The sequence below is a fragment of the Glandiceps talaboti genome, chromosome 1 (assembly GCF_964340395.1).
Source record: "Glandiceps talaboti chromosome 1, keGlaTala1.1, whole genome shotgun sequence".
Taxonomy (NCBI): domain Eukaryota; kingdom Metazoa; phylum Hemichordata; class Enteropneusta; family Spengelidae; genus Glandiceps; species Glandiceps talaboti.
Window position 1 is genome coordinate 35264052 of NC_135549.1, and position 15910 is coordinate 35279961.

A 15910-nucleotide genomic window follows, 5' to 3' on the forward strand; every position below is an offset into this window, starting at 1 on the left:
TGCCTATGTACGGGATCACGAAAGCTGGATGAAGTCGAGGATGGCAAGCTCCAGGGTGCAAATAAAAGTCACTGAATGTGAAACACGCGACATTACAAGTGTTTATGTATATCTAGTCTAGCAGTTTTGATTTATTTTGCCATAATATGGGGACATAACATTTTAGCATTTATACCCACAGACACTGACAATTAGTCAGGAAGTGTGAGTAAATATCGGTAAATGTTGGTTAATAAGACATGTAGACTGTAGTTTTTGTTTACTGATGTCTATTACAACCACCAGCAATGCATTTTTTCACAATGCTGTTAAGTTTTATTCACCTGTTGACTACGCTCGTCATAGGCTATGTGCTAACGATGTCTCTCTATGACGTCATAAAATCCTGTGGTCTAGGTGGGACCGGAAATACCCGAAAACTCTCGAAGTAAATCCGAAGGGAACTGACTGAAAAAAGGTCATTTTTAGCACAACTGAACTGATAAGGTTCAGTAGTGCTATAGGCATGGCAAAGTGTCTGTCTGTCTGTGTGTGTGTGTGTGTATGTGTGTAAACAACTTAAAGTCAAAAACTGCTGGACCGATTGCTTTGATATTTGGTGGTCATGATACTTCTGGTGTCTAGTTGGGAAATTGTTCAAATGAAAGTGATTGCATCAGGGATGTGGGTTTTGGGTCAAAAAATGTGATTTTTGGTCAAAAAACTAAAACTCAGAAACTACTGGGCAGATTGGTGCGAAATTTGGTGGGAACATTCTTAAGGGGGTGTAAAGTAAGATTTGTTCATGACGGGATGATTCCATCAGTGATATGCAAATTAGGGCTGAAAATGTGTCTTTTTGGTTAAAAATCTATAATTCCAAAACCACTGAGCAGATTGGGCTGAAATTTAATGGAAATGCATTTAGGGATGTATGGACGAAGATATGTTAAGCATACCATGATTCCATGAGTGATATGGAATTAAGGTGTAAAAATGTGAATTTTGGTCAAAAACTTATATCTCAAAAAATACTAAGTGAATGAGTTTGAAACTTGGTGAGATGTTTCTAGAAGTGTTATTCTTTGTCATTGCTTTTCCTCAAAAATCTTCAACTTTGAAATTACCCAGTAGATTGAGCTTAACTTTGTTGAGAATGTGTAGATTTGTCCTCATTAATAGCTGACACACTTAGCCTGTTCAGACTACGAATTTTGTGTAGGGCCAGGCCATGGCCAGGTCCTGGTCTGGGACAAAAAACCAGGTGTGAACGGTTTAGCCAGGGCCTGGCCCGGACAAGTTTTGGTCCCAGACGAGAAGGTGGTTCAGGCCCTGGCCTGGGCCGGACCTGGTCTTGTCCCAGAGCAAAAACGTCCGTGTGAATGCAGACCTTGTCCCAGATGACGCCCTCTCATGTTGACCTACAGTATATGTTGACCTTTTTACTGTTGTCTAAGCGTCCCATGAATGTGTAATGTTATTATCAGTTGGAAAGTAAACAATTATCGAAGTCAGCCATATTTAACAATAGTAGCATTGATGTGACTGAGGGCGCTGTTTTTGTCCTAGACTCGATGACCACAAATATGCAATCTGAACGCAGACCAAAAGTTAACACCTGATTAATTTGTTTACTGGGACCAGGCCGTGGCAAGGTTTTTTACATATGTGAACACCCTTACTGAGAACAGTACATTGTTAATTAACTATAATGTTTACTTTACTATTTCCTCTGGTGGTAAAGCCTGTAGCATGGCCAGTTTGGTTTATGACTGGATTATGTAATATATTGTAAGACAGCTGTTTCATCACCTACCCATATAAACTGAATGTAGCTGGCTTTAACAATATTACAATAAGACAACCAAGAAAGATAAACCTGTTACATTGGTATGACTTGGTTCCAAATTGATTTAAAAAAATAAAGAAGTACAAAACCTTGTAGACACATCCCTTTAAAGTTTGATTAGGATGTTGCTATACTTGTCTTGTACACTTCCAACATAGGATGGCTGGATTATGATGATGGAAATTAGGTATGAAAATTTTGTTTTGGTTACAACTTTAAATCTTCAAAAAATTATATATCTATCATTGCCCTGAACATGAAGTTGTGCGGCAACGCAATATTTGCGCTATTTTTAGGTGTTTGCAGACGCTTTTTTAAAGTTTTAAAACCAGTATACATTTCACAAACATGTTGTCTAGCAAAATAGCAATAGTGAATGTGAGCATTTTGAATCACCTTTAAAGTCAAAAAGACTGATTGCCTTGGTATTTAGTGGGGACATTACTTAGAGTGTGTAGATGGAAATTGTTGAAATTAAAATGATTGCATCAGAGATGTACGTTTTGGGTTGAAAAATGTGATTCTTGGCGTGAGAAAATGCTTTGACTAGAAATGAAATGTTATTATTTTGTTGATGAAATCATTGAAACCCTTTGCGGCTGGCAGGCGCCTTAGGACGTCCTTCATCCTAGACTGCGTTGCAGCCGGCAGGCGCCTGAAGGTGATATGTATGCATGCAACCTTTGACCCGAATGTATGATAGGGGGGTATTAGTAATTCAAATATCTTGAAATTGGTGCCAAAAGTACATTGATATGTAGATTACTGTTTACCATAACACATGTAACACAACAAACAGGTCAGCGATCAGAATTCGAAGTGCACAGAAAATTTATCAATGAAAATTTAAATATGGCAACCGGAGAAAACAACAAACTAGCAGTGGGTGACAAGATAGCTGATATTTTTATTCTTTCTCTGATTCTGACTCCGAATTTGAGGCATTTGCACCGTCTGACATAGAGAACGACGTGCCGTTAGCCAGGTTAGCTCGACATAACTCAGATGATGAGGCAGAATTGAATATTTCACCCGATGGCTGCAACGACTCCAGTAGTGAAAGTAGTGGTAGTAGTAGTGACGATGACTTGATCAGGTGGTCGCGTGACATAACTGAAGTTGATGACTTTGAACTTAACGAAAATTCAGGAATAAAGTTTGATTTCAATGATAAATCAGCAAAAGATGTTTTTGAGTGTTTTTTGACTCTGGTACGTATAAAGGCTAGGGAAGAGTACATGGAGTCGCAAGACAGAGTTACGGCGCCAAGGTTAGAGCGAGGTTAGACATTGCCCAGTAACCCACACAGTGCAGCCAGCCGACTACGCGTCTACGGTCTACGAGTGTGGGAACTGCGACGCAGATAGACGGTTTATACAAGAAATAGAAGCAACAGCGGGTACACAACCATTCAACGAAGATACCCCTATGGACTACAGAGAAAACGTAACTTTCATTTTGACTAGACCTGTCATTCTAATATTCAAACATCGTGCAATGTGTCAACAGTTACGGCAGTAGTGTCAAATTTTCTCGTGGAATGAAAGCGTTCATGACAGGTCAGAAATTGTACTTCTGTGAATTTTTCAATGTATGGAAATATTTATGTCTACAGTAGATTTTCCGTACAGACTCATGTAACAGTTATTATTAGATGTCCATTTATTTTTTTTGTAAAATCATCACTAGAAGAAGCCATATCCAGAATAATTATGTACAATAATAAATTTCAGTAAATTTTATAACACTCTTGGTCTTCTCCCAGTCATTGAGCAAGCAAGTGAATGAGATAATGAGTAAGTTTACTGTATTGTTGAAAAAGTATGCTGTATACGTTTTATCACTAATAATGTATGGAATTCAAAGTGAAATAACTTGACATTTCTACTACAACAGAGTAGAAAGCAATGGCACATAACTGAACGCAACATGGGGGCCGAGTGGGATCCAAATATTTTATCAACTCAAGTGTCTGGTTGTATTATACATGATTGATGATTTATTAACAAAAGTCAAAACTATCTTATAAATGCACAAAACAATATTTTATTTATGAAATTATCAGTCCCTGTGAAAACAAAGTAATTCGAATAAGTTGGGAATCGTTTACTCGTGTGTGTACCGGACGGCGTCAGTATCGAGCTACTCATTGCACTGTCGGCACCCGTCGGCCACTTCTGTACCTCTTCTTGTCTTAGCCTGTACATTTCATTTCGGATTGATCCTGTCAAAAAAAGAAAAAAAGAATGTTTAAGCTACTTTCTCGCCCATGCATGAAATGAATAAGTTACTCAGCATAGATGAAGTGCGCTATCACCGTATCAGGGAAAAATGCACCGACTATCGACTAGTAGTACTTGGCGACAATACGTGACGTCAGTGACGGGGATACACATGTACGCATGGATAGGATTGGAAAGTTAGAAACACATCTAAATCAAAGGTTGAACGTTATATTTTTTACTCACCCTCCGTCTGAGATTTTGAGGTGAAACCGGCAGCAGGCGTCAGAATACTAGTTCGTGCTGACGGCATCTGAGCCTTCTACAAAATGCCGCCATTGTGTGATATGGGCCTGGGATACAGAGAGTCATCATTGAGGGCGCATCAGACTCCCCAGCAAAATACAAACATGTCAATTCCAGTCACAGTTTGAGGTCGATTTACCTGTACATTTCCTGTTTGCCCCTTGCTAATTCTTATTCAAATGTGTATAAATACATTTATTGAATGGAATTTACATATTTTAATTGAGAATTTTAAATGACGTCCTAGCCTGTGCAACTTCCTTAAATAAATTTAAGAAGTATGTATGTCATAGCTAACTTGGGCCTTTATTACCTGTATATCATTATCATTTTCGGATTTCATCAGAATTGTTGCCTCATGCCTCTGGTTCAACTGTGATCTGTTGATAGTAGTGTTGTGTCGTAAGTGTTGTATTGTATTTTTCCAGGAAAGGTTTTCCAGCCAGCTATTCACTGATAGAGATGAGGAATTTATTTTGAGAAGATTGCTGATATATGCCATTACTCCTACATTTAAACCTTCACATCAACTGTTGTGTTATGAATGGTTGCTACATTTTCCTGAGCATCAGGTAGATAATTTTACTCTTCTATCTGTAATGTTTATAACAACGAATATAGGAGTAGTTAGTATGCACAGTGTAAAAGAATTCCCAAACTTCCATGACTTTAGTTTAGTTTAGTTTAGTTTATTTCAGTAAAACAACAAGATCGACAGTGCAGATATACAAGTAAAAACTGGTACAAATTGTTGAATTACTTGGATAACCCACGAAAGTCAAAGACTTGTTTCCAGTGGGGTCCGTACAGTGATTCAAGAAAGTGGCAGGATTAGCATAAGTATTTGACTACATGGAATGGGAAAGAATAACAGATGAAAAGGAAAGCTATCGAGGCAAACTAGCTAATAGGGAATAAACACGCTGTTTCCAGTATTAGTGGTCCCTTAGTGTACTGGACAGATATGATTTGACTGCTTTTTTGAAGACATTCCTTTGTGATATCTGTTTTATCGATACTGGTAGATTATTCCAGTCCTTGATAGCATTAGCGTAAAACGTATTTGCAGCCTGACCTTTAATCATTGGCTGGTGAAAATTGTACCTACTTCCCCTAGTACCATAGTTATGAACAGAGGATACTTTGGTAAACTGATGGACTTTTCATCAACATTGTCAGAGAATATTAAATCTAGGCTGAAGTCACACAACACTCATAAGTTTATGACTGAATGCAAGATACAGCTTGGATCTCGTTCTTTCAAAGTGTGTTCCCATTATTCTTGGAATCCTACAGTCATGAATATTGTCATCATTGTGGGGAAATATGGTCCAGGGCCTGGATGAAGGGAGTGGGGTACTTGGCTGGGTAATACAGTTGTACCTTGACAGATTCAAATTACAAGCACAAATGCTACAAAAGTAACCTCTAAGGTCAATGGTTAGCGCTAGTGATTGTTACTTTTTATTTTTGTTTATTTATTAATCTTTCAAATACAGACACGATTTCAGTGCATTTATAGCACTGTTCTCGCAATGGAACCTGTTGCAAGATTACGTACACAGAAAAAAAAAGGGACAAACTAGAACAAAAAGTTACAGATGCACAGTGTACTTAGATATCCAATATAAAAGATATCCAATTACATTACCATACTACATTCTTAAGGATGAGATGCAGGTTCGTTTGCTCATTTTTAGCACAACTGAAACGATAAGGTTCAGTAGTGCTATAGGCATCGCTAAGTGTCTGTCTGTCTGTCTGTCTGTCTGTGTGTGTGTGTGTATAAACAACTTAAAGTAAAAACTGCTGGACTGATTGATTACTTTTATATTTGGTGGTCATGTAACTTTAGGTATCTAGTTGGGAAATTGTTCAAGCGAAAATGATTGCATCAGAGATGTACGTTTTTGGTCAAAAAATGTGATTTTTGGTCAAAAACAAACTCCAAAACTACTAGGCAGATTGGCCTGAATTTGGTGGGAACATTCTTAGGGACTGGTCAGTTTCTTCAGCTGGGGGTGGGGGTGGGGTGGGGTTGGGGGTGGATTCTTAAATGAGGCCGGTAAAAACTCACTGACCCCACTATCTGTAAAACCAAAAACAGGCTGACACCCCCATCACTTTTAATTCTAAAATATGATGACCCCCCCCCCATATAATATTCACATGACAGATATTTTTTGATCGTGACTCAGTGTAGACTGCTTGACTGTCTTGCATCTACTTTATAAGATCACGGGTTAGCACTATCATAATTATAATTATTGACTACACAGGGTAAATATATTCCAAAAGGAGTTTAATAGCATCTTGACAGTGAGAGGTAGGGGGAAAGCTTGAGAAGTGAATATGTGCATCTCTTATGGGGATTCGAGGAGGTTTTAAACTCTCAAAAGTCAATTTTGTGACTCTTCAGACATTTTTAGAAAATAATTTCCAAGCTTTACAAGACAGCACCACCATGTAAAAAGCAACTACATAGGGTTGAAATACTTTTGAAATATACTTTGATAGTATCTGGACCACAAGAGGGGAAGAGCTTGAGACTGGGATATGTCCACCTCATGTGGGAAGTCCGAAGGGGTCTCCCTCTAGAAACCCTGGAGGATTTTAGGCTATTCAGACCCTTTCAAGCAACAACTTAATCCATGCTTTACAAGGCAGCACCATCAAGTATCAGAAACTATTCTTTATAACTTACATAGGGTTGAAATATGTTCTTATAAAGTTAAATAACATCATTATTTACATGTAGTTAATGTCAGCACATCTAATGGTAGTACTAGTATCATTGGTAGGGGAGATTTGGAGTTTAAGGCAATTTTAGAATATCTTGGCAAACATTTCATATCTTTAAAACACAATATCATCTCAAATTAGAATAGGGTGAAAATATTTAAGAAAAGCTTAATACCATTTTGACAGTAAAAAAGGTTGTTGGTGCATGTGATTGTTGGTTGAATGCATGAGTGACCTCTGATGGGGGTGGGGGAGTCCTTGGGGTTTCACCTGGCAGATCTGCAGTTTTGTGCTTTTAAGGCAATGTTTAGGTTATTCATAGCCTTTGAGGTAATATTTTCAAGCTTCTAAGAGCTATCATATGTAAGTTTTAAATAAGTTTCCCATGTCACATAAAAATGGGCCCATAACATTGGTATAGGGGCATTAATATTGCATGTATAGTAAAGTCATGGTGACATCAGTATGCTAGAGAACTTTTTCTTTTAATTTTTTTTTTTAATTTTTGTGCTGGGAATTCCTCCCAGCGATTTTCTGTTATGCAGACAAATACAAACAAACAAACAAACACAAATGCTACAGAGATCCATTCGGGTTTGGGACTATGTGACAGGGCTATGCTGCACGCTCCATTATCCCCATATCACATTGCTGTGGAACTGTCAAGGCTTTCCCAGTCAGTCCACAGGCTATCCCAGAGTCACCCAGGCCCGGCAAACATAGCACCTGCAGGCTCCGTGTGAGTAATCGTCTCCGACTTTTCGAGTCATTACTTTTACTCCAGGAGTCCCCCCAAATTCGCACTCGTCTTGTGAGTGAGACAAGGCTGAGTGATACAGCCTACCCATCGAGTCTGTAGAACACTCACCCTGGGTTTGGGTCGGTCACAGAAAATCCCCTATTTCCAGTGGGATTCGAACCCGTGACCTCCCGACTGCTAATCCTGTGTGCTAACCACTACGCTACAGGGAGCCGCTAGAGAACTTTAGGTGGTCATACCTAGTGTATAATAGAAACTGGAATCTGATGAGATGTGGTGATTTGTGGTGTCAGTAACATGTAGTGTCTAAAATAGAAAGTGTATTAATCCCTTCAACAATATAATTTAGATTAACTTCTTTTATAAACTCTCTATGAAGATTACCATTACGAAACCTTCAAGTGTACTTTTGCCCCAAAGTGCAATTATAAGCATTGATTGTGAAACAGCAAAGCATTTACTAGTCTTGCTGCTAGACGTTTGGGATTTCTTTCGATACTAACAGTGAGGGCTTGCCCGAACAGTCTAGCAAATGTCATTTTCAGACTTCATATTCCATTGAGATGAGATATGGCCGTGGGTTGGACCTAGTCTATCAGCTAGCCCTCGGATGTTCTTCCGATAAAATACGACACACAGCCGAACAACGCTATCAAGGATGGAACATCCGAGGTCTAGCGAATGTCATTAGGATATAAATAACTGCCAATCAGAGAACCGCATTAGCGACAAGCACAAACAGAGGACAATAGCTAAATTTTCATGCATATTCATCTTAAGGAGGGGCTTGTAAAAATAACCACCAATGTGTTAACTAAAATGTGTGAATGACAACGTCTACACACTCATCAAACACAATTACCATAAACTGATAAGACATAGTAATGACATAAATGTGTTTGTCAACACCTGCATGCAGAGATTGAATATATTAAAGTATGTATATGCATTTATGGCCCAACCCACCGCTTATTGTAATCTCAATGGAATGTCCGGTCTGAAAATGACATTCGCTAGACTGTTCGGGCAGGCCCTCACATGCGAACTTCGTTCGCTTATAGTTTTAGCATTGAAAGAAAGCCCGAACGTCTAGCAGCAAGACTAGGTTGGACCATGTATGCATATATATATGTTAATATATTCAATAACCCATTGACCTCTATACTGCTAATGCTCTATAATACTAATGTCCAATATCACGTGATTATAACAAATTACTAACTATTATGTGTTATCAGTTTATGGTAATTGTGAGTTTGATGAGTGTGTAGACGTTGTCATTCACACATTTCAATTAAGGCATTGGTGGTTATTTTTGCAAGCCCCTCCTTAAGCTGAATATGCATGAAAAAATTAGCTATTGTTCTCTGTTTGTGTTTGTCGCTAATGCGGTTCTCTGATTGGCAGTTATTTATATCCCTGAACTGCAAGATGACATTTGCTAGACCTTGGATGTTCCATCCTCGATAGCGATGTTCAGTCGTGTGTCGTATTGTATTGGAAGAACATCCGAGGTCTAGCAGATAGACTAAGCATTTACATGACATGTGTGGTAGCTAGGTAATACATGTATATGTATGTGTATAGCTATGTTTGAACTAATAAGTAATATTAAAGAATTCATGTTACAAACAGGGACAGGAACAAATATTTACGTGTGCCACATTTCAGACAAGGCTATATTCCATTGTAGAAAAGGATTTTTACTCCCAATTTCAAAAACAGGGTGATGCCTAGCATGGATCAACATGTGAATAAACATTATAAAAAAAAATTGTACAATTGTGCTACAATGCCATTTGCGCTATTTTTCAAATTTGACAAAGTTATCATGGAGGAAAAACAGAAACAAAATCGCACCTTTGTTTGCCATGTGTTCTGCCATTGAAAGATCATCTTTGGACACCAATTCAACCGAAATTAGCAAAGGATATAGCCAAAACGTATCAAAAAATGGGTAATTTTCCTTAATAATTTGCATATTTCTATTATTTGAACAAAATATCATTGAGCAATGATTAAAAACCAAATAAATCCTGAGAAATTGCCGATTCATAGTATACAACTGCAAATGAGGGTAAGACAAAACACTCTAGCTGAATGCACATTTTTGAGCAACATCTAAGGTTCTCATATTTTGTTCTGTGTGCCCTCAATTTACCAATGATGCATGCTGGGAACTGAGCCATAGTATGTTGTGTAGTACAGTCACAATTCTTGTGTCAGCCAAAACTACCACAGTGACTGTAGTACAGTCACAATCCTTGTATCAGCCAAAACTACCACAGTGACTGTAGTACAGTCGCAATGCTTGTATCAGCCAAAACTACCACAGTGACTGTAGTACAGTCGCAATGCTTGTATCAGCCAAAACTACCATGGACAGTGACTGTAGTACAGTCGCAATGCTTGTATCAGCCAAAACTACCACAGAGACTGTAGTACAGTCGCAATGCTTGTATCAGCCAAAACTACCACAGTGACTGTAGTACAGTCGCAATGCTTGTATCAGCCAAAACTACCACAGTGACTGTAGTACAGTTGCAATGCTTGTATCAGCCCAAACTACCATGGACAATAACTGTAGTACAGTCGCAATGCTTGTATCAACCAAAACTACCACAGTGACTGTAGTACAGTCGCAATGCTTGTATCAGCCAAAACTACCACAGTGACTGTAGTACAGTCGCAATCCTTGTATCAGCCAAAACTACCACAGTGACTGCAGTACAGTCGCAATGCTTGTATCAGCCCAAACTACCATGGACAGTGACTGTAGTACAGTCGCAATGCTTGTATCAGCCAAAACTACCACAGTGACTGTAGTACAGTCGCAATGCTTGTATCAGCCAAAACTACCATGGACAGTGACTGTAGTACAGTCGCAATGCTTGTATCAGCCAAAACTACCACAGTGACTGTAGTACAGTCGCAATGCTTGTATCAGCCCAAACTACCATGGACAGTGACTGTAGTACAGTCGCAATGTTTGAATCAGCCAAAACTACCATGGACAGTGACTGTAGTACAGTCACAATGCTTGTATCAGCCAAAACTACCACAGTGACTGTAGTACAGTTGCAGTGCTTGTATCAGCCAAAACTACCACAATGACTGTAGTACAGTCGCAATGCTTGTATCAGCCAAAACTACCACAGTGACTGTAGTACAGTCGCAATGCTTGTATCAGCCAAAACTAACACAGTGACTGTAGTACAGTCGCAATGCTTGTATCAGCCAAAACTACCACTGTGACTGTAGTACAGTCGCAATGCTTGTATCAGCCAAAACTACCATGGACAGTGACTGTAGTACAGTCGCAATGCTTGTATCAGTCAAAACTACCGCAGTGACTGTAGTACAGTCGCAATGCTTGTATCAGTAGAGTCTGTTTAGACTCATCAAAACATTTGTCCAGGTTTATCATTTCAGTTTATATAATTATACTGTTTTTAAAATTATATGAACAGATTAAATCTTTGATTGGCTTACAGAAGGATGCTTTTAGTGAACGTTCTCTGCCAACCAAACTAGACTCCAGTTATTTTGCCACTTTCTTCCCTAGAGTTTTTGATGATATTGATACAACTCTAGCAAAATTGAATGTCCTAAGTTTGTGTTTCAAACCAAGTAGCATATCAGGTAAGCTTTCGAAGTCAGTGTTTTCATTTTAAAGAAATAGTTTTTACCTCCTGTAAGGTGAGGTTATGTTATGCTTTTGTGTGTCCGTGTCTGTCTGTGTGTGTGTGTCAGTCTGTCTATGATGGACTTGTGTGTCCGTGTCTGTGTGTGTGTGTCAGTCTGTCTATGATGGACTTGTGTGTCCGTGTCTGTGTGTGTGTCAGTCTGTCTATGATGGACTTGTGTGTCCATGTCTGTCTGTGTGTGTGTGTGTGTCTGTGTCTGTGTCTGTCTGCCTGTGTCTCTGTGTGTGTGTGTGTCAGTCTGTCTATGATGGACTTGACATCTCAAAAAACTACTGCATTAAGCATATAATGATAACGTTAGTGATATGCACATTAGGTGTAAAAATGTGAATTTTGGTCAGAACTTTATATCTCAAAAAAATTTGTTAGGTCAATGGGACTGAAACTTGGTAGATGTTTCTAGAAGTGTAATTCTGCAGATTTTGTTCAAAACATTTTGACACAAATGGCCCTAGCAACCATGACCACGCCCTTAGCAACAACTAATAGCAGTATATTTTGGTCAAATAACAACATCATCTGATAGGCAAGTGAGTAAACATTCAAAAAATGTATGCAAATATCCTTAGCAACCATGACCACGCCCATAGCAACAGCCAAACGATGGTGTATATCACAAAGATAACAGGGATTTTTAGACAAGTGAACAGACATTCAAAAATATGTGAATTGCCTAGGAACAAGACCATGCCCATAGCAACAGCCAAATGATCACGCATATTGCAAAGATAATAGGAATTAATAGACAAATGAATAAACCTTCAAAAAACGTATGCAAATATATTGAGCAACAAGATCACGCCCATAGCAACAGCCTAATGATCGTGTATGTTGCAAAAATAACATCAGGGATTCATAGACAAGTGAACAAACATTCAAAAACTGTATGTAAATATGTCTTGCAACATGACCACGCCCATAGCAACAGCCAAATGATCACGTATATCGCAAAGATAACAACATTGTTGGATAGGCAACTGGATTGTGATTCAGCAAATGAACACCTACATGTATACGTAGCATGGATCAGCATGTGGATAAATGTTTAAATATTATACAGTTGTGCTACAACGCCATTCAGGCGCTATTTTTTTTAAATTGTGATAAGGATTTTGCTTAAATAGCCATTTTTGATAATCAGGCAATATCTTTAACAGAATGCAAGCTTTAAATTCATTTAATTTAGTACATGCATTGATAGTAAAGAAGTGTGTGTGTCCATTAAAGCTTGTTGTTGTAGCTTAGCTTATAATCTTAATGGTTCATTTCCATAATTAATGAGTGTTCGATAATTAGACAACATCTTAAATATGCAACGTAAAATTTAATATAGTCTCATATAATTAATTTTCCACTTAAGGATACATCATGCATGACAGCTATAAATCAGTATTTCGCATGCCAACAATGAATGTGGGTACAAAAATCTATGGTTTTGCCCTGGTGGTAGGCATTCATTCTTGTTCTACAGGTAACAGTAAATTTCTAAGTTTCCTCTCTGTTACTATGTTTATATTTGATCCCAACCTTTCCCTTCTGACTCAAAATTTAACAAATCAAATTAATTTCATCAGTTAGACTCACATAAGTACTTGAGGAGGCCATGTCTTGTATGAAGACTTGTTGATTGGTGGATTTTTAGCACTACTGCAGTGCTAAGATGCAAATGAGCTAATTGGTTGGCCACTGACATGATAAACTTACCAAAGACATCAAAAGATCCGGGAAAGACATCACTGATCACTTATTTAGTTTCTATAACCAAAACAAGTACAACAGTAATATTAATATGTGTCAGCAAAGTTCTAACATCAAAAGCAAGTCAACTTATACTTAATATTAAATAATGTAGTGTGATCCTTTTCTTGAATTATGGATGATGTACCCAGTGCCTAAGACCCAACTACAGCTACAAATAAATTTGACATAGAAATGGTTCTGAAACAAGCTGCGCGGCTGTCTTCTCCAACACTCCACCAAATGACAGTGTAAAGGCAATGTTGAGGAAACTGCACAGAGAATGCTCACAAGTAACAGTTGAAAATGTTCAAGAATAACCATGACATACATGTATATAGGAAACACTGAATGAGTGATCTTTAAACGTACAGGCGACTATTAAACATGCAATCAACCAAATCAACCAAATGGTATCATTCACACACTCTCCTTGCCATATTAGCCAAAGTGAATAGTTTACATACAATTTCAAGATTTAGTGATCTATTATCCTCTCCCCATAACTGTCTTGAACAATCTCACAAATGAGATGTACACCCTTGTTGGAATATCCTGCTGCCATACCCTCACTAGTGCTGTCCACAAGTGCATGCATATTATTCATGACTTGTGTAATGATTAGTAGAAAGTCAACATCAGCCATTTATTCAGTGGCCATGAGTAAAATGCTGTTTCATAGCAGCCATACTATTTAGTTTGTTAGTTACATCATGCAGTTATTCACTTTTGCTATCTAGGAAAGATTTTCCAGTAACATATAGTTTTGTCTCAACAGATTCAGCAGCAGCAACATTGATGAGTTGTTTAGTTTCCCTTCACAAATCAGTCAACTATGGAGTCACTGGGCTAGTGGCAGTTGCATTATATAGAGCATTATTCAATTATTATAGAAAACATCAGTATACAACATTAGTGGAAGACATTTACAAGTAAGTAATGTATACTGGGCCAATATTTAAACCTGGCAGAATGGTGACATATTATAGGCATAAATGTTGCACATTATAGGGGTCATGTGCATGTTATGTTGTTCCATAACAAACGAAAATTTGGCTTCACTTAAGTTACGGGCTTCATCTGTATTTCATAGATGTATTCTTGGAATTATAGTGGGACATCCAAAGTTTGCAGCACAAACCATTGACTTCCTGGAAAGCATCAGAGAATTTCACCCTGACAGGTAGGTACATCATGGGATCTTTATTATGTATTACAATAGGCACCGTCCATCCGTCTGTGTGTCCATAGTAATGTGTCATAATCACACATGAAATCTCAGGTTTCTTTCAAACCTGGCACAAATGAGCTATGTAATAATGGACATAAGCACATCACTTTGTTTTGTAACATGCAAGTTTGATCGAATGGCGGCCAGATTTGTAGTTAAAAATCAATATTTACGGTATAATTCATAAAATGTAATACATAGAGACACCAATCAAGTGTCTACCCCATAGTATCAGTAACAAGCTTTCATTTAAGACATTGACCTTTTACCTTGACCTTGAGGGCTCGTTCAAAATCAAGCCATTCTTTGCCTATTACAGACCTTTTGTCCTATTTATTTGCTGCCAATTTCTTTTAATCATGTTCACAGTTATAGAAGAAAAAGAAATATACACAAGGATTATTTTTAGTACTTACAGTGATATCACTTTTTAGAATACGTAAGGAAGGTTTTGCATTAGGGTTGAAAAGTCTGTGTGTGTGTCTGTGTCTGTGTGTGTGTGTGTGTGTGTGTGACCATTTTCTAAAAAAACGACTGGCTTAATTCAAATGAAATTGTGTAGACGTGTTCCGTAGGGTAATGGCAAGAACTGATTAGGTTTTGGTAAACATCCCAAGAATATTAATAAGCAATTTACGTAATTAATGGTTTTCGGTAATATGGCTATATCTCAAGAATGCACGCTTCAAATTCATTATAACGTGGTACATACATTTGCAATACCAAATCGCATCTGTCCTGAAATTATTATCATTTTAGCTTTCAGTTTTAATAATTTATTGGCATATTTCGGTAATTAGACGCGGTGGCCACACAAAAGAAAGTTGTTGTTTCTGGTCAGGAAATATTGTCTAAAGTGGTGTGACGATGCAAATTTTTTTGTTAATTGTTCATGATTAGTTGTGCAGTTGTCTTCCCTGAAGTAGCAATTAATGTAGGGAGAGTTACTTTTACCTCCCATAAGGGTACAGGAGGTATTAACCCTTTCACCACTGATTCCCGCTACAGCGGGAACGCTCTAGGGCGCCCACCGATTCCCGCTACAGCGGGAACGCCAAAATTTATTCACCTACTCCGCCGTAATACCATTCAACGACAGCTATTGCTGCAAAACATGCTGCCATAACTAGTTAATTAACGGCTCTCCTAACATCACCTACGATGTAAATTTGTCAACTGTCCAAAGAAATTTCCACAGAATTTCACCAGAAATATATCGTTGAATACATGCAGTTGGTCGTGGGTACTTTACAAGTGTCAGAAGTACCGCTAAATTCGAGTAATCTCCCAACAGGGAATTTATGGGTGTCGTAGTGAAAGTCGGCAAGATGCGTAACATTGTGGCAACGTTCAATAATGAATAGTCCTCATACAAGT

At 38.1% G+C, this 15910-nt stretch overlaps 1 protein-coding gene across 6 annotated transcripts in view; it reads left to right on the plus strand.

Moving 5' to 3' along the window:
- LOC144451224 (AP-5 complex subunit beta-1-like) overlaps positions 1 to 15910 on the plus strand; it is a 219229-nt gene that overhangs the window by 53470 nt on the left and 149849 nt on the right. For 5 of the 6 annotated variants that reach the window (XR_013482294.1, XM_078142058.1, XM_078142127.1 and 2 more), the window contains 4 exons: positions 4785 to 4928; positions 11353 to 11500; positions 14081 to 14234; positions 14396 to 14485. Coding sequence is in view for 5 of the 6 variants with exons in the window: in XM_078142058.1 (XP_077998184.1) it covers positions 4785 to 4928; positions 11353 to 11500; positions 14081 to 14234; positions 14396 to 14485 (536 nt within the window). In the remaining variant the exon portion in view is untranslated. Of the gene's footprint in view, positions 1 to 4784; positions 4929 to 7292; positions 7316 to 11352; positions 11501 to 14047; positions 14235 to 14395; positions 14486 to 15910 lie in introns of all 6 variants that reach the window. The other variant, XM_078142207.1, reaches the window with a different exon arrangement.